Source organism: Acanthisitta chloris, unplaced genomic scaffold, assembly GCF_000695815.1.
Source record: "Acanthisitta chloris isolate BGI_N310 unplaced genomic scaffold, ASM69581v1 scaffold3487, whole genome shotgun sequence".
Lineage (NCBI taxonomy): Eukaryota > Metazoa > Chordata > Aves > Passeriformes > Acanthisittidae > Acanthisitta > Acanthisitta chloris.
The window spans coordinates 1-25566 of NW_008683017.1; the positions used below are offsets into that span (position 1 = coordinate 1).

At 36.5% G+C, this 25566-nt stretch overlaps 1 protein-coding gene across 1 annotated transcript in view; it reads left to right on the plus strand.

Annotated features, from left to right (window-relative positions):
• Positions 1–63: 63 nt before the first annotated feature.
• TMX3 (thioredoxin-related transmembrane protein 3) overlaps positions 64–25566 on the plus strand; it is a gene marked incomplete at its 5' end in the record, with an annotated part of 28363 nt that continues 2860 nt past the window's right edge. Inside the window, 13 exons of the mRNA XM_009078732.1 lie at positions 64–118; positions 4868–4907; positions 6119–6242; positions 9263–9308; positions 10880–10960; positions 12267–12366; positions 12610–12687; positions 14820–14886; positions 16785–16883; positions 18874–18931; positions 19655–19708; positions 20017–20073; positions 24027–24156. Of these exons, the coding sequence (XP_009076980.1) occupies positions 64–118; positions 4868–4907; positions 6119–6242; positions 9263–9308; positions 10880–10960; positions 12267–12366; positions 12610–12687; positions 14820–14886; positions 16785–16883; positions 18874–18931; positions 19655–19708; positions 20017–20073; positions 24027–24156 (989 nt within the window). The remainder of the gene's footprint in view (positions 119–4867; positions 4908–6118; positions 6243–9262; positions 9309–10879; positions 10961–12266; positions 12367–12609; positions 12688–14819; positions 14887–16784; positions 16884–18873; positions 18932–19654; positions 19709–20016; positions 20074–24026; positions 24157–25566) is intronic.

Consider the following 25566-nt stretch of genomic DNA (forward strand, 5'->3'; position numbering starts at 1 on the left):
TGTGGGTGCGCGCCCCGGGCTGGCTGGGACATCTCTCACGGAATGCTTTTCCTTTCCTCGCAGTGCTTGCACACTTAGTGGCGTCAGGTGCGGGTTTTGTGGAAGATCTAGATGAGTCGTAAGTACTGGGGTGTTTTGCATTATTGCCTAAATATTGTATGGTGTCTTGTGGGGAACATGACTCCGGACTGACAGCTTTCTGCACAGTGTGCATGTTCAGAAGGCTGCCCTGGAAAAGTTTTGTCTTTTGCTTAGCAGGAAAAGAGGAAAGGGAGGAGGATTATGGCTTGTATTATCATAGAATATTCTGTGTTGGAAGGGACGCACAGAATCATTGAAGCCCAACACCTAGGCCTGCACAGGACCACCCCAGGAATTATACCATGTGCCTGAAAGCAATGTCCAAATGCTTCCTGAACTCTACCCGGCTTGATGCTGTGACCACTTGGAGCTGTTCCAGTGCCTGACCACCCTTGGGGTGAAGGACCTTTTCCTAATATCCAACAGACATCACCCTGACACAACTTGAGTCTATTCCCTCGGGTCCTGTCACTGGTCACCAGAGAGAAGAGATCAGTGCCTGCCTCTCTGCTTCTTCTCATGAGGAAGCTGTAGATGGTGATGAGGTCTCCCCTCAGTCTCACCTCTTAAGTAGGTTCAGTTAATGAAGCTGAGGAGCAATTTAATTTTGCAGCTTTTTGCAAAAAGTGTTCTCAGGATTCTTTGCTCACTCTTTCTTTTTGGTAGAGTAAATATTGGTGTATTGGTCCCAGCCCCAAATAAAAGCTGAATACGTTCAACCAAGTTTTTCTTCAGAGTTTGCTGAATAGCTGCCAGAAGGGGGTTGGGAGTATGAGTGCATTCATGCATGGCCAGAAACAGAAGAGAGAGGCAGGTCTCCAGGACTTGTTCATGGGTGAAGTGCCAGTTATATTCCAGTGTAAAAGTGTGCTTTTACAACAGAATTAGCTCTGAGAACAGTGGAGGTGTTGAAATGGGTAGTTCTGCCCTTAACTGGGTCATGTGGTGGCATTGTTCCTGTACTACCTTGCAGTTTGATGGCTATATAGTTACTGTTCCCAAGAAACATTACCCAGAAATGGTTGGTTTTTTTTGTGCGTCAGATCAGCAGGTTGATCCAAAATGCTACAAAGCAGCAAATTATTAGAATTGAAATAGAAGGTATAGAAAATACTGGCTGGTAAGGGAGATGGAGGTGGCATTAGATAGCTACTTTGTGATAAATTTCAGCCAATTAAAGGCAATGTTTTTGTGAGAATTTAATCCATGATAAATTATGTCATAGAGCTAAACAGTCAGAAAAGCCTTTGCTTTTTTACCATGTTGCTTATTCAGCTAGAGCAGATAATCATAAGATCAATTGAGGTGCAGTGGATTTATGGGTGAGGGAATGGGAATGTATGGAAGAGGTACTGAAGAGAGACACAGTAGCATCTCTGACTGGTGTTGTGAAAAGGCAGCTGAAGCACAGGAACTTCTGGGGCTCCATTTGCAAAACTCTTTTGAAACATGTATCTTCCAGGACTGAAGATAAAGAGGCTAAGTGAATAAAATAGTATGTATCTGTGCTCCTGCATCACGTTCCCGTATCATGTTTACACAGGTGTAAATTTAATTGTATTTGCTGTTTTGGAGTGAAGAAACATAATTCTGTAGTGACAGCCTTTTAAAAATAGCTGATATAAAAAAATGGTATTTTAGAGCACTTGGATTTACAAAACTGTATAGATGTCTGTATTTGCAGTGGGGGAGTTGTTCAGAACAGGTTTTGTGTTGTTTTGTCTTGGGGTTTGGTTTTTTTTTTTAGATAAACGGCAAATGGTGAAAAAGGTCAGGAAAACAATTTGAAGGAAACAAACCTGGGAGCAGTGACTGGTGAAGTTTCAGTTTTACCATTTTATAGATACTTAAACATTATGGAGTTTTTGCTGTTGCTGAAAACTTTGGGTTTTATTTGAATTTTGGTAGTTGTAAACAGTACCAACAGTACCAGGTGCAGATCCCTTTCCAAAACTTACAGGTTATAGGAAAAGTAACAGCAGAACTAACAGAGGTCCAAGGTACTCAACATTGCCCAACTGGGCTGTGGAGGGGAAAATAAGAGCTGTGATTCCTATTAGCTTATGCTGCTCTGACAGCTGATCTGCTGCCTCAGATCAGTATTCATCTTGAGGTGTTTGTAAACTTGTTCAAGTGTGACAATGAAGCAAATAATTAACTTGACTAAAAAAAGGAAATATTTTTCTGGCTGTGAGGATGCATTGGTGGCTCAGCACAGGACCAGAAGCATTGGAAATGGTGCAAGGGGAATGGGAAGGGAGATGGCAAAAAATAGACACAGTTGCTAGGCTTGTTTAAGGCCCTTGGAATTGTGACCTTGGTGTTCAGTTTTGCTTCGTGCTGGTTTCTTTTGACTGTTACTGATTAAGGGGAGTGAGTGTTTTAAGTGGAGGTTGAGGCAATATTTGGTCATAGAATTGGGAAGTTGTGTGTAGTTGAGACAACTAATTTTGATTCAAGGATATGCATCACCTACATCATCTTTCCACCTGTATGATTGTGTCTATGCCAGCTGACAGAAAGGATTTAATAGAATAGTTGAAAAGAGACACTGAACTTTTATGTTTGAAAATTTATTTATAAGGCCTAGAAACAGCACCTTCAGAAAATGCTTGAGTACTCATTTGTATGCACTTAGGTTTTTCTTCGAGAGTATGTCAAACTTCCTTAATAAAGTCTGATGGTTTAGTCACTGACATTACAATAACTAGAGTGAGTTTTGGTAGTTCTTTTTTTCACACTTCAGAATTTAGGTTATGCGGAAGTTGATTAAGTAGGTGCTTGTAAATGAGTAGGACACTGAAATTTATTAATGTAAAAACTTCAGTATTTTTGTACTCTCTTAGGCCAAAATGATAAATCCCATTGGAACATTCAGCCTCTGGATGTTTCCTTTTTTCTCCCCTCTTTTCTTTGCTGTCTGCTGGTTCTCCAAGATTTCAGTGTGCCTTTCTCAGTGCTTTAATGCTCTGTACAATTTGCCATAACAATTGTACTGTGGCAGAGGGAGGAGAACATTTCATTGTAAATTCTTCTTTTACAAAGCAAAAGTGGTGCTCTAAATTGAACCACGGCCCAGGATCTTATGATTCAGTAGCTGCTTTCTGCCTCTTGCATCATAACCAATTATTTTACATTGCAATTGGAGGTTAGCTGTAGCTTTGTTAAGAGTTCTCAAGAGATGCTAGGCTCTAACTGGTTCTTTCATTAGTTCTATAGCACTTAGGGTGATGAAGTAAATTTTTAGTGAGTTGATCAACTAATCAGTTTTGTGAATTAAAAATGCTTAGTCGACCTCCTTAGAAAATTGCTTTACTACAGCAGTTTCATGTTAGTCACTGCAAATACCTTTCCTGGTATACAGACATTGTAACCTTGGTATGCCATCTATAAAAAAAGGCTGGAATTTACAGGTGAAATGCTGCAATTCCAAGTTTCAGACACTCAGCACTAATTAGATTGTATTCATTATTTCTGAACTACTGCTTTCAAACAGTAAGCCAGCATCAGCATTAGTATTTCTTCAAGATCATTATGGACTATTGCAGATTCAGCTTTAAATGAAATGAAGTAAATGTTCACTGATTCTTGCTTGCTGCCTGTGAGCCTTTTATAGGCCTGCTGCATATTGGGAATTGAGGACTTGGGCTAAACTTCTATTGATTGGTTCTCAGAGTGGAGCTCACACATTTCATAATTATATAGAAATATTAATCTCCTTTCACAATAAGAGTATTGCAGTAAGAGTGTTGTATCATGTATGTTACAGCATATGACCTTACTCCCAGTTCTGGTCACTTTTATGAAGACACTGTCTTTTGCAAAAATAAACCTTACTTCAAAATTCTGGCTTATTTAATTCTCTACATAGAGGTAGTTAACTAATAGCAGTCATTCGTTTGATCTTGTAGTGAGAACAGTTCAGTGAAATGTGTAAGCAACATTTTGGAAGGTACTGAAGAACTTTGATTTATCGTGTTCTATTCTTGTTCTAGAGGTTTTAGCATTTAGTGACAAATTTGCAGTTAATAAAGCTAGTCAGTTCATTTAAATGCCATTTGCTTAGCATTAAGAATATTCAGTAGTATTTTGTCTCTCTGTTTTTTATCAATATTTTTATTCAATAAGTTGGTTTCTTGTGTGCAACTTCAATAATACCATATACTGACACACGTATAGTAGAATGTTAAAGGAGGTTGAACTAAAATTGGTTTGGGTGTTAATATTAGAGGTAAGTTAGTTAGTTTGCATTTTGTAAGGCTAAGATTAGCAGTGTAAACCAGTGCTCTGAGAGTCTGTATTAGTTGATCTGTAAAAGTACATTTTCTAGAGAGTCAACAATACTTAATATAACTAAGACATCTGGAAAATACTTCTTCCCCTTAGATTACATATGCTAATCAAATGCCTTTCATGTGTTTTGGTGTATATTTTGATTTCTTGCTGTTTTCTGTTTTCTTGTTGTGTGGTTTTTTTGGTTTTTTTTTTTTGTTTATTTTTTTGTGGGGGTTTTTTGTTTTTTTGTTTGTTTTTTTTGGTTTTTTAAATAGTTACAGAATCCTAATTGGTACAACTGTGTGTGTAGAATCATGAGCAGGGGCAATATTAATACTAAAAAAAAGCTATCTCCTCTGTTCCTCCACCCCCACAGACAAAAACAAAACAGAATTCTAGTATCTATAGTTTTGTACCAATTTAATTGTAGACTTTTTGCTGTTTCACACATGTACTTCACGATTTTCTTTTCGGATATGTGATTTCTTCTTTTCATTTTTTCCCCTTCTAGGTTTAAAGAGAACCGTAAAGATGATATTTGGCTTGTAGATGTGAGTATTTGAGAAAAATGGGAAGACCTGCTAGTGGAAATCAAAAGACAAAAAGTACAATGCTACACTCTGTAGTAAGGCTGCTTCATCGTTTGGAAAATTGTACATGATGCAGAAAAATTTAATGACAGTGATTCTTCTGACAGGATGGATAAACAATCTGTCTGTATTGTTCAGGATGGATGAACCAGGAATAGGTTGAATACTGCATGCAGATAGACTTCATCCTATATTTTACAGTCCTTAAAAAGGAAAGCATATTATCTAACACTTACAGTCAGGAGGTGATAACCTCTGTTCAGAATTTTTACAGTTCCATTCTCTAATTATACAAGCTCATTTGTGTTCTAGACATTTATTAGCCCTGCAGGATCAAATATATGAGAGGCTTCTTTTACATTTCTAACTTACTGGGAAAGATTCGGTGCCCCTTATCTCAGGGACAAGGAATTACTAGAAAGATTGAGCTTGTTTGTGAATGAGGTAAAATTCCTTTTATCTCACCCAAATATGAGCTGTAATTCTCAAAATTGTATTCAGATTTGGGGGTTTTGAGTGGGAAAATCTGTGTGTGCTGATTTGGAGTTATCAGGAATGTGTAGCTTTGTCAGTTTTGGCAAGTTGTGACCGGATCTTGTTATACCAAGACATCAATATCTTCCCTGTGAATTTCTCTGAGGTGTAGCATGACATAGGCAGAAAGGAGAAATGAACTATCCGAGCTCTGCTTGGCCCTGAGAAAAAGGGATTAACTTTTCAGTATGCTTCTACAAAAGTAGTTGCTGAAGGACTGAAATCCAGAGGGCAGCTTGGGGAAGTATACATATGTATATAAGAATATATACACACATAGCCTTTGCTTTCAAAGAATAGGGTTGTGTTGACAAGGAAATTAATACTCCTGGATAGATTGTTTACATGATCGTTAAAAGATAAAAAAAATAGGAAAATATTCCAAAATTGATTTGATACCACATGGTCTGTTTTTAAGTAAGAAATAATTTAATAGCACAGCAATTCAATGCATTCTTTTCAACTTTGACTTTCACATTAAAAGTAGGACCAAATCATAAATTGTTTGTCACACCAGCATTTTAATTAACTTGCACTTTCATTAAGACATAAAGTGTACCATGACTGATGATTTCAGGGTTAATGGTAGGATCAGCTGCTACTAATTTTTTTAAAATTGGAATATATTTGCTTCTCAGTTTTATGCACCTTGGTGTGGCCACTGCAAGAAACTGGAGCCTGTGTGGAATGAAGTGGGCCTCGAAATGCGAAACATGGGCTCTCCAGTGAAAGTTGGGAAGATGGATGCAACTTCCTTTTCTAGTAAGTATGATTTGGTTAGGGATAATTTCATCACAGCCTCTGTTTTGAAACTATTATTGATTTATTTTTTTTCATCAAGTCGTTCTTCTGTATCATAGCACAAGTAGCAAACAGTCGTCAGAGAACATGTTTTTTTTGTTTGTGTTTTTTTGTTTGTTTGGTTTTTGGGTTTTGTTTGGGGTTTTTTTTGTTCTAAAAGCTACAGCTTGCACAGTATGTGCTTTTAATCACATTGGTTTGTGCCTGGGTAGGGGATTGTTCCTGACAAACGGAAGGTAAAAGCTTTTCAAAGATCTGCTTTTGATATGCTTCTGAGAGTACTGTGATATAACCATTTTTAGGTAGTGCATCTCTTGACAGCATCCGGTTTTAGGTTCCTTGTATTACTCTTGGGGGGGTGCTTAAGCTGTTAAACAAAGTGTGCTGAAATCACTGAATTCATTTCATCAGTGTTGAGCCAATTTCATAGAATAATAGAATTTAAGGGTTGGAATGGACCTTACAGATCATCTAGTCCTGACACCCCCTGCCATGCATAGGGACACCTCCCCCCTAGACCAGGATGCTCAAGGCCTTATCCAACCTGGCTTTGAACACCACCAGGGTTGGGGCAGCCACCACTTCCTGGGCAACCTGTTCCTGTGTCTCACCACTCTTATAGTAAAAAACATTTTTGTAATATCTAACCTAAACTTCCTCACCTTCAGTTTGAACCCATTACCTCTTGTCCTGTCACTGCAGTTCCTAATAAAGAGTCCCTCTCCAACTCCCTTGTAGGCCCTTCAGATATTGAAAAGTTGCTATGAGGTCTCCACACAGTCTTCTCCAGGCTGAACAGCCCCAACTTTCTCAGCCTGTCTTCATAGGGAAGATACTCGAGTCTTACCAACTTTGTGGCCCTCCTCTGGACTTGCTCCAATAATTCCATGTGCTTCTTGTCTTGTGTTGACCAGAACTGCATGCATGTTTCTTCCGATGTTTTTCTGTAAATGTCTTAAAGAACCAAATTCGGCTCTTTTTAACACTTCTCTTTTTGCTGATGCCTTATGTATGTATTGACCTTTTCAGAGGAAACCCAAAACTTTAGGTATTCAGAGAAGTGGTTTGGGTTGATACGAGAGGATTCTTGCATGCCTAACAGTACTTTTGGTTTTGTATGGTGGTTAATTGCCATTTCTCTTCAATATCTTTTTAACCAGGAGGATATTTTAGAGGGAAGACAATAGGGAGGACTGGGCCCAAGTGAGATCTATATGTAATAAAATTTTGGTGATACATGTAATGTTTTTAGTTAATACCCATTAAACCTGATTATTTAGGGTTTTTTATATTTGTCTAAAATATTATTCAGAATACTTTTTTTCAGTGGTATTCCAGTTTTTGTGCACTTACATATAACAGAGTTTTTTAAGATCAAAAGGATTTTGTCTCAAACACCAGTGTATTATATGTAGCTTTTTCTGTAAAACCACATAAATTTGACTTCATGTTTCATCTTAAAGATACTTATTTGCTATAGAATGGTAGGTCTGGAGAATTAGAAGTTTCAAGTTCATGCAATGAGGTAGTTTCAAAATTGGGACTAGATTTCTTGCATCTCTAACTTTCCAGTCATGTATATAAAATTCTAGAAATCATAGAAATTGTGTAGAGTCTTACCCTGAAATATTTGTGTCTGTCATCCTGATACTAAATTCCTATGTTCGATACCTAGAACAGAACCAGTACTTGGTTTTGTTCTATAATTCAGTTTTGCATATTTAAAAATGGCTAAAATCCGCAAGGATTCCTTTGTGCCCTGGAAAGTTTTTCATCTCAGATTTGTTACTGGCTTTATAAAGGATATTGTCTGATAAATATTTTGAAATAGTTTTATGCTTTTATTTTGAAGCTGAAAATTTTACAACATCTGGATATGAAAAGCTCAGTCAACTTTGCTTAATGTCTTTCCACTCTAAAAGATTCTCTGAAATCAACGTAATTCAGTCTTGAGACTATCAGAAGGAAATGCAGCTGTAGTGTGTCCACGTGTAACTAGAAAGGAACACGAAAGGGTTTGTGTTCCTATTAGGAATATGTAGTGTGAAAAATCTGAACTTTGGGAAGCTTGTTGTCAGAGAGCTAAGATCACAGATGAACATAGAAATCTTCCAGTAAATGTTTCAGGTGTGGACTCTTGGTGCTTTTTTGAGTGTAGTCATTGTTATTCAATAGGGAATTGCACAAGCATTGTAAAAGTTTTAGACTTATTTTAGCCTTTTTTGAAGATTGCTTAGTTTAATCTTTGGAAAACATTCAATTGACTGGAATGTGTGGTTTAAGGTGGCAGTTGCTTTGTTCACAAGTGGAAGGATGGTTGCAAATTGTGCTACTCTAATTGATGGGAGCAAGATAGAAGGTTTTAAACAAACGAGAAGTGGGGGGAAAATTCTGTAGTTGCTTTTTCACCACTGTAGTAAGCAGCAGGTAAGTAATAGATAGCTTAGAAAGTATATGTTTCTGGTGTGGCTCATGACTGTAGATATTTACTGGAATATGATTTAATAACTTTTTTGTAGTTACTGCAGTATGATACTGCACTTCTGTTGTTGGCCATTACTGTAGCATGAGTAGTTAATTTTCTTAGATTTCTTTCAAGCATTAGTATTTACAACTCTACATCCTTGATGCTTAATTCTTGCCTCAGTATTTTCAGTCAGTTGTATGTCCATATTAAATGCATGCCACCTTTTGGTGAAAACAAACTAAGCATGTCTATTTAGAGGATTGTCATGACATTTGACTTGTGGCATATGAATTGGGAACCTGTACTGGGACCCTGCAGCATCTCTGAAAGAGGTCCAAAATTTAATGATGTAGCTTAATAACAGCAGCTCCTTGAAAGCAAGTGAAGTAATTCATACTGAATGAAGTGGTAGTTTTGATTTGTTTATGTGGCTTGAATAGTAAACTGTGTTTAATGATTAAGGTAGGAGAGCAAGAAAGTCTTTGTTCACTTGCCAATAACACATTTCTTTCAGGTATTGCATCTGAATTTGGAGTGCGAGGCTATCCAACAATTAAGCTGTAAGTTGATGCTTCCTATTGAATTTCTAACATTTCATGACAGTAAACAAAAAATAGCCATGTCCTTTTAAAAATCCCAAACAAACCAATCACAAAAAAACACTCCTAAAACATCCCCCCCAAAAAACCCAAACAAAAAACTACCTAAAAAGTACTTCACCATCTCTTGGTGACAGTGTCTTTTTTTTCAGCTGGTCTGTTTTGCTGTGAAATTCAGTCATGTTAAGCATCTCATTTAGAGACAGAGTTCTTATAGATAGGTTAGCAAATTTGGAATTCATTTGACTGCTGTTTTCTATGCAGCCTTGCAAAGGTGTGTGTATATAAATTGATTGTTCAAATATATATACAAAATTATTATTAAAAGGAATTTCATGCTTCATTTGTATTGACTTCTTTAGAGTGATCCAGCCTGTAAGTGCATATCTGAGTCTTCCTGTTAACTTGTTGTAAGCTGCAGATTGTATTTTCTTATTTTCAGTTACCGCTCTCTTCTGTTGCGTTTGCCTGAATAATTTTATGCAAATGACAGTAGTGGTTACTGTATAGGCTGAAGTGTGAGAACAGTTGTTTAACAAGAGAAGTATACATAGATTTTTTTTTTTCCCCCACTTAATTTAAAAAATCCAGTGGAGGACAGAAATTATAAGAAAATACCAATTCATAATGATATTCTACGTGTTTGTTTAAAATACATGTAATGTGTCGTCCAGTACAAGGTCATGTTAAATAAAGACTCCGTAATTTTGACTTCTTTTTACATACTGGGATTTTTAGCATGTTATTGTTTAAGCAAACCATATTCATAATATGTAATAATTAATCTTACCAAGATAGTTTTCTTAAGAAGGCAGCAGAGATGTTTAGCTTATTAGCCTTTAAGGATGAAAAATTTTATTGGCATATAGAGGCATTGAAAATTAGGTTTATCATTACTTTTTTCCTTTGAATTTCCTAACCTGTGTGGATTCAAAGAAAGCCTGTTAACATACTTGCATTGTAAGAGTATTCAAGTAAGTTTTACTAATTCTACATCCCCTGTCAGCAGGGTACAATAAGCTGACCAACACTTCATGCAAGCTTAATTCAATACATAAATTCAGACAGTTTTGCAGGTTACTTGATGGTTTTCAATTATAAGTAAGCATTAAAGAAGTGTATATATTAGTCTTTTACATGGACTAATCCCCAAGTAGTGTAAATATTGAGTGCTAGGGGTTTGTTTTGGCAGTGGTTTGTTGGGTTTTTTTTAATACAGTCATGAGTAAATGTTCTAAATGATCTGTGTGTTTACAAAGTAAATGGCTGCTGTGCACTAGGAAAAAATAATTGGAAAAGAATGTTAATTATTTCAAAAACTCAATACGTCAGATGCTGTGTAAGTAAGTTTTGACTCCATAATTGTGGTGTATTGTGTTACCGAGTTTTATATTGCTGACTACTTTTTTTGCTTATCACTCACTAAAAGGTGACTGTAATAGACATGTGAAGATTGACTAATTCTACATATGCAAATGTAGTTTAGGTGATTTAAATTCTGTCCATTTTTTTGTCTTTTCCTATTTATTTAGCTTAAAAGGTGACTTGGCATACAACTATAGAGGACCTAGAACAAAAGATGATATAATTGAATTTGCTAATAGAGTAGCAGGGTAAGTATGCTCTCCTGTGAGCCTGGTTCTGATGGCTTAAAACTTACATAGAATTTTGAGATGAACCAAGAATTAAATCTGTTTATAAAAGAACAAGGTATTAACATGAAGTTAAAAGCTGTATGTACTGTATGTGTGGCTGCATGTGAGGCTGGTGGTGAGTGGTGTGGAGAAAGTACACAGAGACTGGCTACTTGTAGTGCAAGAACAAAAGGGTTTTCAAAGTAGTGGAAACTATGAACAAATGAAACTCAGAGAAGTCAGAAATGAGAATATCAGTCTAAATGCTGGCTGATGTATAGACATCATTGCTAAAGTAGAAACTGTTTAATACTCAGAAGTTGTGCATGTGAAAAGTTGCAGCTATAGGCAACATAAGGAAATGCTTTACAGAATTGTTCATAGCAATTTCTGGTGGCTTTTTCCTCCTGCCCTACAGTGACAAGTAATCTTTGGGGAGAAAAAAAAGTCACATTGTTTTCCTTCATTCTTAAATATAATTAAGAAGCCTTGATACAGGTACAGTAATACTCGCTGTTGTTCAGATCTGTAGTTTAGGAATATCGTGTGTTCAGAATCTTTTTAGGATTATTTGTTTCTAAGATCACATTTCCAAACTGCTGTGCTTACATTCAAAATTTTATCTCTCAAGTGACTGAGACCTTATTGTGGCCTTTCACTATATAAAGAGGTCTTGTAAAAATGATGGAGGGAGACTTTTTATCAGGGTTTGTACTGACAGGATAAGGGGCAATGGTTGTAACCAGAAAGAGGATAGACATAGATTAAACTTTAGGAAAAAAGTCTTTAGTGTGAGGGTAGTAAAACACTGGAACAGAGAACTTGTGGATGCTCCATCCCTGGAAGTGTTTAAGGCCATCTTGGGTGGCACTTTGAGCAGCCTGGTCTAGTGGAATGTGTCCCCTGCCCATAGTGGGAGGCTTGGACCAGATGATCTTTAAGGTCCCTTCTAGTCCAGCCCCAGCTGTGGTTCTGTGACCAGTAAATGGCATGTGTGTTTACATTGTTGCACCATTGTACTAAGATATTAATTGCAAATTTAAGTGTGCTATTTGTGGAACATAACACCTTATTTTGGGGGGGACTTTTCATTTGCGTTTTTTAAAAATTTTATTTTACTTGAAAAATAACAAATTGAAAAATTACATTAATTTGCATTGTGCAATTTAGTTTTAAATAAAAAACCAACACAAATCTGTATGACATTTTCTTGTGGATTTTTTTTATTTGTTTGGGTTTTGCAGGTTGCAAACACTAAGATATTTTTTTTCTTTTTCCCTTGCAGACCTCTTATCAGGCCACTTCCTAGCCAGCATATGTTTGAGCATGTGCAAAAGAGACATCGTGTACTATTTGTGTATGTTGGTGGTGAATCTCCTTTAAAGGTTTGAAGCTTGATTAAATAAAGTTACTTCTTTTGGCTATTCACAGATATAAATGTCTTCTAAAAGACTGAAGTGCATGCTTGTAACAAATTATTTTTTTAAAATTTATTGAAGTTCTTTCACAATCTTGTAGACATAATCATATTTTCTAATTTCCCTTTGAAGATAAGGTATGTCACAAAACTTTTGTTTGACTCGTACTAAAAGTTCAGAAATTAAACAGCATCGTTTGTATTTTTGCAGGAAAAATACATTGAAGTTGCTTCAGAACTAATCGTTTATACGTACTTTTTTTCTGCCTCAGAAGATGTGCTGCCTGAGGTAAGCTATTTCCAGTCCTGCTATTTCCACAGAAATGGCGTTGTGCTGATATATTTTATTTTGCAGTTTTAATGGCACAGACCTAGCTTCTTACAGTATATTTGGCTTTGGTAGATTTCAAAATAATTACAGTGAAACATTACATTTCTGAGTCTATGGGGAATGCATACAAACGAAGTTTCAGTCTGTCATTGCTTTGTTTTGGCCAAATTACTTGTTCGGTCATACTAATTAAATTAATCAGATATGCAGACCTCAACATGGACCATACAGCCAGCTTAAGAAAGCAGATACTTGATTTTTAGCCAGTGCAAAACTCTTGTTGCTTGCGACAGTCCTTTTGCCAACTGCTTTTATAGTTAATCTGGGGGTCTGTGGCATGGAGTGCTGCTGGTATCCTAGTAATCAGAAATAAGTTAACAGGTAAGTTGTTTTCATCTTGTGCAACACAGATAACCAAAACATTAGTCTGCCCAGGGATCAAACCAATCCAGTGTAGTGGCTGCAGAGTTCTCATGTGGCTCTTCCAAGACTTTTGGAAAAAGGAAATTGTTTACAGTTAGTCACAAGGACAAAAAAAGTTGGTTCAGCTGTTGTTAGGCTAACCATTGTTGCTTACCTGTTGAAACAGGTGAGAGGCTTTTTCATTTATTGTTATCTCCAAGTGAGACCTAAATCTACTCCATGCCTGATAACTCATGGCTTTGAAATTAGGTTAGCAGGGTAAGAACTAGCATAATTTCTTTTTCTTAGGCATCTGCGTTTTCCAACATCATAAGTAGAATTGTCCTGCTTATAAATAATGTATTGTTAGATTTCCAGAAGGCTTGTATCAAAAGCCACCTTCATTTGAATAGTGCTATTTGCACTTTAGCCCCAGCTGAGCAAGAAAAGTACTGTTCAGTTGTGCAGTGGAAAAAGTGTAAAAGTCTTTGAGATTCTATGATCACATTGATGTAAGCAGTGAGCTGTTTTCCCCCACAGAATGTAATTTCCCACCAATGTTGTTTAAGCTGAAGCAGTGGTGGTATGCAATAATCTATGGAGAGAAATGAAAATGTTATGAAATTACTGTTTTCTAGTTCTAATGAGCCTTTGTATTACGGTGTTCACTGTTAGAGTTTGTTTTTTCACCTTAGGGAGTATTGTTCCAAGCTGTGTGCAGCTTGATTTGCCCTTTAAAGATGCTAAACTATGTTTTGGGCAAATAAGACAAAGTGTCATCTAGAATTACCACTTTCCTCCTCATTCATATGATCTGTTACATTGGAAACCTACTGCCTTTATGTTTATTTCCAAGATGATGCAGAATGATAACAAAATCCTTGTGGTCTGGAAATGATGCTGTTCCTGCCTTTCCAAAACACATCAGTAAATTAGGCAATTCAGCCAACATCATCAAAACTAAGCTCCTGATACAGTCGTTTCTTAACCTGAAATGCTGTTAGAATTTTAACTTAGAATGGTAGCTAGCAGTAAAAGTAGAACCAGTATTTTGTCTATGGCAGGTCACCAAAACATGAGCTGAGTAAATTTTTTTAGTTCCAAGGAGGTTTCTACAACTCTGGCTTGGCTTTTTTTTCGTGTGCTGCTGACCATCCTAAATATCATGTTTAACATGGTGATGCAGCTTTCATTGTTCTGTTTGCCTAAATTAGGTCTATTTGCAGCCCTGTTTGCAATAGCCCAGATTTAGTGGGACATGTTAGCAATGTTACTATTTCACTCTACAGTAATGACTGGCCATTTAGTAGAAGCAGTGATGTGACAGGTATGCTGATAACAGCACAAATTTGGAACAGAGAGCATGACTGATAAAACCCTCAAGTTACGATCTCCTATCTAAAGTTCTTGTCCAACCCGTAAAATATTCTTCATGCTGCAGATGCTAGTAAAAATCCTGTTTCATTTATACTTCGTGAGATTTGTCTATGAAAAATACATTCACATTGTGCTACTTTTCATATGCAGAGGCTGATAAATTTTTTTTAGTAAAAGTAGACAGAAAATATTTAAATGTACTTAAGAGATTTTCCCTATGGACTACATTTCCATGTTTGCAGATTTTTTTTTTTTGTCAATTTAAAAATCTTTTCCTCTTCTATGGATTAATTGAAAACAAACTCTTTCAGTATGTGACATTACCTGAATTGCCTGCTGTTATGGTCTTCAAAGATGGAACTTACTTTGTTTATGATGGTAAGTAAAAGTGGATGTTACTTTAAGCCAAGTTACTTAAAGTATATATGGAGAAACTGGAAGAGTTGGGATTTTTTGGAAGGTTATGTTGGGATGCTGGGAAATTCACCACTTTTGGGATAAATAGCAGCTCCTTCATGAAGAAGAGAAAAAATAATTAGTTCTTATACAACAAAATGCAAGGAATTTGTTTTACCAATACTGAAGTAAATGTGATGATGTTTGCATTGTGTTGTCAGTAAGATGTAGCTTCCAATATTCGTGTTTTGCTGGCATTAATATACTTATGAAAGTTGCTCCTTCCCTCACTGTCCAAATTTGTCATATACAAAATAGAAGGAAACTTACGGAAGAGGAATCACACATAAGATGAATTTACAGTTTCAAACAGTTACTAAGATTTTCTCTAAGTGGGAAAATCTTAAAGAAAAGTTATCTTCTCTCTTGAAGTTAACATCTGCTGTTGATATAAAATGTGTATATCCATGTATATGGATTTCCATATATAAGTGTTAGGTTATACTCAGACTTTACTGTAAGGCCTGTGCATTATAGCCTGTTAGATGCACCTGCACACACATACTTAAATTGCATGTCATGGACTGTCTTAAAAATACCTGTTTACAAAAAGCATGTACTCTTTATTTGGATTGTTTCAGATGCAAGTTTTTACTTTTAAATTGAAAACATATTGCTCAGAAGCTTATTCTGCAGTTTTAATTTCTGAGTACCACAGCAAAATACTCCAGATTGGCTATCAAATACACTTCTCTGACTTCATAGAATGGCTGTACTTCCTCATCAGTCTGTTGTCTCCAGATAACAATTCAAGCTACAGCCTCCTTGATTTGCATTTAAAATTTTATTTTTTTTTTATAATGATCCTGGAGAAGGAAAGCTTGTCAGAGAAAAGCCTCTGAATTGCCAATTGCTGTGTGGGCTATTTGCTTTTTCCGCACCTTTTAAGACAAATGTGAAACTTGTAATAATCCAAGCTTTATTTACACTTTCATAATGTACCAGAAAGTCAAATTACAAAGATGCAGTTCAAGAGACTGAATAAGGTTATATGTGCAACTGTTATGATTGAGCTTACTATAATAAAAAGTTCTAGCAAAGTCCATAGTGGAGTAAATTGATGCATATCTATGGGAAGCATTATGGTTGGAAGTGCTTGCTACTGTGCTAGGGCAAATAATTGTTCACCTAAAGTTATTGATAACTCACTCTATACAATAGAGTTTAATACAAATTTATTGTGCATTTATGTACATAATATGCTTCATATGTTTATTTTTATTTTTTAGTTGGGATTAAGATCTAATTGGTGGTATGTGTTAGAATTTGATTTGTTACGAGTTAAACCATCTAGCATCTGAAACCTTCAGTTTAACTGATTCTGAGTCATACATAATTATTTGTTCGGTTACATTCACGATGCTGTTAAAGCATCTACTTTTTCTAGATTTCCTTCTGTTTTCGTTTAAGGACTCACAAATAACTGCTTTCTGTTTTTTATTTCTCTTTACTTGGTTTGAAACTTGCTCATTTAACACGCACACCCCCCCCTTTAAAACAGGGTTTGAAACTGCGTTTCTGCACTGGGTCAGAGTTAACTTCTGATATGGTACTGTTTATCCTTGATTTGGGAAAAGAAAAAATCATCAAATCAGCTTTTCATGCTTTTCTATAATGCACTTTCTGCTCAACAATTGAAAATAACTTTAAAGGTCTTAAAACTGAAATGTCCAGAAATGTATGATAACTTGTCTAACAAGAATATATGGAAAAAAGGAGACAAAGTAGTGTTTGCCTCTATAGTATTGAAATAGTAAATGTAATGGCCTTAAAAAAATGAAATGCATTCTTTTTTTTCTTTTTTTCTGTTTGTTTGTTAGAATATGAAGATGGTGATTTGTCCTCCTGGATCAACAGAGAAAGATTTCAAGGTTACCTTCATGTAGATGGCTTTACACTATATGAACTTGGAGATACAGGTGAGATGCTGCTACCACCAAACTCTTTGACATCTTGTGTACTAAATAAACAGTAAGAAAAATTGAAAGAGTACTAAGAATGTGGTTTTTTCAAACCTCAGAAGTTAATCAATCTCAGAGTTAGAGTTGATAGTGCCAGTCTTCTGTTGATGTTGGTGAGAGCTGTTCTATTGACTACAGGCTTCATCCACAGCTTGCACTAGTCCTTTCCTCACAACATAAAATTTAGTGTGCCTAATCCTGTAGTATTCACAAAAATTAGCAAACTTTTAATTTAAGAGCACTTTAGGTTTTGTATAAGTTGCATATTAACTCTTGGAATACCTGCAGGAAATTTTATGACTAGATTTAGAAATATCAAATATGGATATGTTTTGATGTCTTATATCTAATGGATTTAGATATCTTTAAAATAGATATGATAAGGGAGGGAGGGGAGCATATACTGAAGTGGACTTATCCCAGAAAGCTTTAGCTTTTCTCTAGTACTAAAATATTTTGCAGGCCAAATGAGTTTTGCAGCTTCTGAAATGTACAAATGACCTGTACTGCTTTTAAGGTATACATACTCCAAAGTATCAGAAAAAATGCTTTAAGTGTTAAATTTTCCAGTCCAGGATACCTTATCACCTGTGTTCCATTTCAAAGTATTTGTATTCAATCAACATTCAGTTCTTTCAGGTTTTAAAGATTAGGAAACAACTAGGTTCTTACATGTTCATAAAGCTAATACTGTTACACCTACATTTTAAACAGTTATTTACAGAAGTGTCATTGCAAGTTGTTTAAATGTAGCATACTTCTTCCTGTTACATTTTTGTCTAACAATTCCTCGAATTTTACTTTATTGATGCAAGGAAGAAGCCAACATTTACTTTCAAGAACTTTATGTATAAATGCACAGTACCTGTTAATTCATTTGTGATCTTTTGCAGTCTAAAAGGTTATTGTCTCTTAGTGTATTCACTAGGTAGTGTCTTAGGGTATAGAATGAAATGGGGGAAAGTGAGAATTGAGGTATGGAAGAGTGGGATGGAGAGAAGCTATTGCTATTTTACAAGAAAGCCTGCTAATGAATCATAGTTCTTGCCCTTAAAACTCTTCAGTATTACTTGAAGAGTGACTTTTTTTTTTTTTTTGGAGGGGAATGTGTCCTGTAGCATGCTGATAGGTAGGAATTGTGCAGTAGGTTGGCTTGGAGGGGAGGGTTTTGAGTGAATCATATCTGGAGTGACTCAACAAATCTGCACTCTGGAGGCTTTAGTTAATCCAGCTGATGACTGCACTGTTAATAGATCTGCTTCCCTCACAGGAAGTACTTGATCTGGAGAACCTTTGGCCAGCTTTCTAAACAGGCTTTGATCTGGTTCACCTTAAGTCTTTGGGAGTTTTTTCCTTTTAATCAGAAAAACTTCACAAAGCATATCCTGAAAATAGCAGTATCTTCTGGTGTTTGGTCTTTAGGCTCCTCTAACAGCTGAATTGTTTTTTCTGATGTAAAAAATTCTGGGCTCTGCCAGTAAATTTTGCAAGTTTTTTGTTCCCCATAATACTCCAAATTTTCCACAGTGTCAAAAGTAGTCATTACTGAATCCATACAACAGTGATTCAGTCACTTAGAATCAGATTGTATTTGTCATTATATAATAGAGATATCCATAGCCTCATATTTAGGTATACTCAAATATGAATGTTGAGCAGGGAATTAATTTTTAGCTTTTTTTTTTCCCTTTTAAGTTCTTTCTATAGATAGGCTTTTCATAGAATGCTAGTGATGTGGTGTTAAGCCACATCTTAATTTATTTTCAGTAGCTTTAAGAAAACCACAGTTTGGTCAGCTTGAGTAGGCTCTTTGGCTTTGAGATTGGTTCATACTTGAAAACTAATTCCTGTTCCTGGAGAGTATCTGATCTTCTAAGTTGGAGTATTTTCCATCTGAGAATGTGTGTTGCTTTTTAAATGGTTTCAAGAATTTTATTCCTTATTTTAGGAAAACTTGTGGCTATTGCAGTCATTGATGATAAAAACTCTTCAGTGGAACATACCAGGTACAGAATTGAGTATTGGTGACACTATGGGAGATATGTGCTGGTATGACATAGGGAACTTTGGAAGTTTCTTAAATATCAGGAAATGGCTAGGTTAAAAGAGTGGTTTTAAGTTGCAAATGTTAATGAATTTCTGACTTCAGTGTACTGAATTTACTTAATTTATGGCTCCGTTGAGGCACACATGAGTTCAATGAGATGATGGAGTTTCTGTACCACTCTTCTTCCATTTGTTAATGAGATCACAGGAGCAAACGGTGATCTCATAGCTTTTAAAAGCTATTGTGTCACCTTTTAAACAGACGAGAGTACTTGACTTCAGATGACTTTCAGATGAACTTAGAAAGTTTAAACAAATGACTGTACTTCAGCTCACTTACATTAAAATTAATTTAGTGATGCTTATATATTAGTTGTCTGTGGAACTTTTAGGAAGGGGTGTTTTCACTGGGGTTGCAGTTTGCTGAAGAGACTGAGAGGAACAAGTCCTTCCCCTGTCCCTTTCTGGTTGCATGCATAATTAGGCTAAGAAAATACTGTTCAAGTACTGTGTAGGCTATTTTCAACCTTTAGGAACCAAGCAAGATGAACAAGATGGTTTTTGTTAATCCTTATTGCTGATGAGGTGCAGTTTTCTGCATACTGGGGAAATCTCAATGTTTATTGTTTGTATTTTGAAAGAGTATATCCTGGATTATCAATGTCTCTTTTTTTCCCCTCCAGACTAAAGTCTATTATTCAGGAAGTCGCTAGAGATTATCGGGATCACTTTCACAGGTAGGCGTACATGGTACTCTGATATCTTAAATGAACCTCTGGACTAACTTTTCTAAGAGCAGTAATTTTTTCTATATGAAAAAATATTATAGAGCCTGCTTTTATATTCATATACTGATATTTAATAAGACCATGCCATTAACTGAGTATAGTTTGTCATGCTGACTGTTTTCTAGATCATCACTTTTTTGAATTACATTGCTGTGCTCTCAGTTTTGGTTATAGGAAAAATATTGAAAGAACTATTGCTGGAACCCACTATTGTTTTTTATTTTTCATTGTTCTATTTTTCACTACTTCTTTTACAGGGATTTCCAGTTTGGCCATATGGATGGAAATGATTACATTAATAGTTTACTAATGGAGTAAGTAAATTCTCATTTGAATATTCTTTCTTCTCTTGTATTTGTTGCTGAGTATATTTATTTGAAAACAATCTTTTGAAGATTTCCTGGCTTTTGTGGCTTCAAAAAAAAATCACTGTCCTCAGAATTCAGCATGTAACATAGTATCAGTTGTTGTAATTAAACTGCATAATTAAATGTTTAAACTTTGGCTTACCGATAATGCTGGTTGACAAAGCTTATCTTTTAAGTCTAATTTATTAAAATAATAACTGTTAGAATTGTGGGGGTTTCATTCTTGATGCCTTTTTAAGACATGCATAGAAGTATGTGTCTGCAGAGAAGCAGCATAAAATGCATGGAAGATGCTGTCTGCACTTGATATGTACATGGTACATTTTGAAATAGATAAGTGGTTTAACAAGATGCTTGACAGTTGCCCTTAGTATGATCCTGGTCTAAAAAATGCATAATTAGAGAGTTTTAAGTTGCCTGGCATTTGCAGTTGACTACTTGTTCTCCTCTGGCCTTTGGAGTGAAAGAAGGAAAAACCAGGGATCAATATGCCATCTCTGTAAGTTTTCCAAGTCCCTTTCTTGGGGATTAAAGAATTAATAAAGCATGTGTTCATGCCCCTAAAGGTTCTAGGAGCTTCGTGGGGACCCAGGAGGCACAAGGTCTGTATTTCTGTAGAATGTCTGTAGATTAACACCTGAATACAATGAATTTAAAAACAGCTGTCTCTCAATCGAAGTTAAGTGATGTGATTGATCTAGTGCTTTATAGTTGCCAAAAGTGAGGCCTCCCTCACTCCATTAATTGCTTCTCCTGTGCAGGGTCTTACATCTAACTGTCTGCTGAGCTGTTTCAGCCTGTTTATCTGACAGAAAAGTGTTTGCTTTTTTGTCTAGGCAAGTAGGGAACTTAGTTTGCTGATTCAACAAAACCCTTAATCATCTTCTCTTCTACTCTGCTGGGTGCCAGAACTGATGGGCAAAGAAGTAGGGGAGGGAGATGATATTTCTGAGAGGAAGGAAATGAAGGGAAAGAAGACTGAAAAAACATTTAGAGTGACAGTGATCTAGTGGCAAGATCTGTTCAGCTGGGTTGTTTAACTTAATCTGCAAAACGCCTAATTTTATAATTTGTAGTATATGGGAAGTTGTTTTTCAAGTACTTACAGGATTTTAATTATTTTCTAAACAGAGTGTTTACATTTCAAGCATAGGTGGAAAGCAGCAAAAGAAAGCTGCAAATTATGTTCAGTGTTACAAGTAGCTGCTCTTCATGTGGCTACGTGGGTAATTCGAGTAAAACCCTATTGCAAGTGCTTCATATTGTCACCAGATGGCAGCAAGTGGAAGCAGAAAAAGTCTTCTGAATAGTGAGAAATAGTCGTGGTTTCACCCCAGCCAGCAGCCAAGAACCACGCAGCCACTCACACACTCCCCCACCTATGGGATGGGAGAGAGAATTGAAAGGGTAAAAGCTAGAAAAGCTCATGGGTTGAGATAAAGACAGTTTAACAGGGAAAGCAAAAGGCACATACACAAGCAAAGCAAAACAAGGAATTAATTCACTGCTTCCCATGGGCAGGAGGTGTTCAACCATCTCCAGGAGAGCAGGGCCCCATCACACATAACAGTTTCTTGGGAAGACAAATGCCATCACTCCAGATGTCCCCTCTTCCTCCTTCTTTCTCCCACCTTATATTCTGTGCATGGTGTCATATGGTATGGATTATCCCTTTGGTCAGTTTGGGTCGCCTGTCTTGACTGTGTCTCCTTCCAGTCTGCCATGCACCCCCAACTTCTTTGTCAGCGTGGCAGTACGGAAAATAGCAAAGGTCTTGGTTCTGTGTAAGCTCTGCTCAGCAAAACCAAAAACATCTCTACGTTATCAACTCTGTGTTCTGCAAACATCCTAAACATAGCCCCATACTAGCCACTGTGAAGAAAGTTAACTCTACTTCAGCCCAAACCAGCACAGAGATCTATCACAGCACTGTTTTACTGTGCCAGGTGCACATAGGAACAAATTCGGTTTCTTTACAAAGGACAAAATATTATATGATTTGTGGGGATAGGGTTAGTAGGCATAGGATAGAAGTGCATTTATGAACTTGGTTATAATTCCACTAGTAGGCATTATAGTTTTTCTGCCTTTTCATCAGTGGATGAACATGCTTTTGTTGGATTAGGAATGGTATGGTTATAACTATGCAGAAAAGAAGAAAATAGAATATTACGTATTTTACTGAAAGGGAAGATACAGCTTTGTGTAAGCTAAGGTGTATAACTATAGCTGTATGTAGAGTATTAATTCCTCAGCTCTCAGAAGAAATGTAAAGTGTGATTTTATGAAATCTCTGTATAGCATGGAGTTTATCTTTCAGCTGTTCTACAGCCAACTCCAAGAACCTCAGTTACTCGACTGTTAAATGCAATAGAAGCCCTGTTTTTTGGTGTGTGAGAATTGGGAATCTTTTAGCATCCAAGTAATAAAACTTGTTCTGTTTTGTCTGGGGTGATGTATTTTGGCAGAGATTGGTAACTTGTTACCAGGTACTTGCAAAAACACTTGACTTGGTTTGAGTGCCTTCTACTTCTATTTCTTGTTTGTTCCTAATAAACAGAGAATAAAAATGTCCAGGGAAAAGATTGTATTTAGAGACTCTTACATTGCAGGTGATCTCTCTGGACAAAGTTTATGTTGTTTGTTGGGTTTTTTTAAAGTTTCACTTTAAGGATGATGTTATTTTTATGTCTCTCCAGTTTCCCTTACATTTTCTGAGGTGCCACCATGCTTTCACCTTGACTACTGGGAACATGGTCTGCACCTTAAGTCTTGCAGTATTCAGCTTTCTAGAATTGTAGAAAATTTTCATGTATAAGTATTGTCTTTCAGTTTCAGGTTTGGATCTGAATTTAAACTTTAAAAAACTCCACCTAAACTGTGAGAAAATTTAGAATAATTTCAGCAGCTTTGCAGAAAAATGGGAATCTTGAGGAAATGCTAAACAATATTTCCATGAAACAATTTACTATGGATTATTAGCACAGTGAAGGCTGAAATCCTCACCAATATTACATGGATTACAAATGGACAAGGATGGGGCACTATTAGACAAGAGTGAAATTGTAAGAGGAAAAAAAGATTCAAATTGCTTCTACTGTGAAGGAAAGCCACCTTCTACTTGAATTAATTATTGACAGAATTGCAGAAAATTGAGGGACTGCAGGAGATTTTTAGCCATACTTAATGTATTTTTAAATCTTTCGTGTTGAACAGTGTACTTGTGCAGTATTAAAATTTCCTAAACCTGACCTAATTTGGAATTTAGCACTACATGCAACAGAAAATTAAACTGGTTTGTGTCTAGAGATAATTTCTAACCTTTTTTTTTTTTCAGTTCTGTGATACCAAGCAAGTGAAGGGTCAACTGCTAAGCAATAAAGCAATAATTCTTTAAAACCTCTGTAGCTCATCTGCCTTGTCTAAAAGAGATTTAGAAACACTTCGGTATGGCTTATTCTTTTGACTTGACAGGTAGAGGTTGATTGATAGAGCTGATCAGTTGGAGCATGGTTGTATGGAATTGCATTTTTTAGTGCACAAAGGCAAAAGTATAATTAAAACACTTAATACGTGTCATGTACAAGGCTATTATCTCATCTCTTACTAATTGGCAAGTCATAAGGTACCTGATTTGCAGTCAGTGTGGGTATGTCAAATGCAAAAACCTTCAATAGGTGACACAGATGTGAAAGAGAAATTATTAATGAGAAACACGTTTGTACCATTCAGGTGATTCTCTTCCCCCATCCCTCTTGTCTTTAAGGAGCTGCTATGAAGAACACACATGAAGTGAAGATTAATGGATACTCTTTTAAATGATGTAGGAATTGCTTGGATTGCATTATTTTACATGGTAGTTCTTTTAAATGTATAAACTGTGTGTTTTATGTTTCCAGTGACTTGACAATCCCAACTATTGTTGTATTGAACACCTCCAATCAGCAGTATTTTCTACCAGATAAGCACATTGAGAGCACAGAAGACATGGTTCAGTTTATTAACAATATCTTGGATGGTACAGCTGAAGTAAGTCTTCATTGTGACTTGGAATATGCTGGGTGGTTTTGTTTTCCTTAGATACTAAAGTAGGGAAAATTTTGATTACTCTGTTATAATGTGTGTTTTGTGTTCCTGTCCCATCTATCTTACTGTCTTTGATGACACTGAATATGTGATTATGAATTCTTGGCTTGTGCTGTTGCTTGTTCTGACTGCAGAACCTCTTCTAGAAAGCAAGCTTTATTTTTGTTTATAGCATAATGTTAGCTGATTTCTGATATTCCTTCTACTGGTAAGCAGAGCTTTTTAATAATCTCCTGGTTTACATTAAGTACATTTGTTTAAAATTTTGATTATAGTGCATAGTTCAACTGTACCCTTTATTTTGTGTGGTAAATTAATAAATCCAATAGCTGGATGAATGAAAAGTTCAGATTTCAAAAAGCAGTGGTATTCTTGCTTTCCGCATTAGAAGTGGACACAAGCTTACTCTTCTCTGCTCTAAAACTAAAAAAGAGCTGTCTTTTGTTAAAGCAACAGAGTTAATAAATCCATCTGGAATTGGTGGCTTGAATAATTTTTAAATATTGGCAAAACAAACTCAAGTTTGCTTATTTCGTCAGTGGATAGAAGGTTGTGTTGTGTGGGTGAGGAAAGAGATTGTGGATCAGAGCTTTCATTTGTTCTTGTGGGAGAAGAGTTACAGAATCATAGAATCAGCCGGGTTGGAAAAGACCTCCAAGATCGAGTCCAGCCCTACCATGGTTGCTAGACCATGGCACTAAGTGCCACATCCAGTCTCATCTTGAAAACCTCCAGGGATGGTGAACCCACCACCTCCCCGGGCAGCCCATTCCAATCCCTGCTACTCTCTCCATAAAAAATCTGTTCCTGATATCCAACCTAAACCTCCCCTGGCAGAGCTTGAGTCTGTGCCCTCTTGTCCTCCTGCTGGTTGCCTGGGAGAAGAGACCAACCCCCACCTGACTCCAACCTCCTTTCAGGGAGTTGTAGAGGGTGATAAGGTCTCCCCTGAGCCTCCTCTTCTCCAGGCTAAATAATCCCAGCTCCCTCAGCCTCTCCTCATAGCACTTGTGCTTGAGTCCCTTCACCAGCCTCGTTGCTCTTCTCTGGACCTGCTCCAGAAGAGCGCGCTGACACAACAGGGAGTAGTGCTAACAAATAATTTTTCTGCCTCCTAGGAGAAGCCCGTGTTGGTTTAAGCCCCAATTCACTGTATGTTGAATGCTTACTGTGTTAGCTAAATCCCACTTTACACCAGCAGTTTTAAGTCATTGGGTGTTAATAGCAAGTAGTGCTGAACATCATTTCATTCATTTGGGGTACTTTGGTTTAATGCATCTGAAAAATTGATGTGGCAACAATACAGATGGATTTATTTGCTGTTCATTACTTTACTGGCCATGCTTCCAGTTG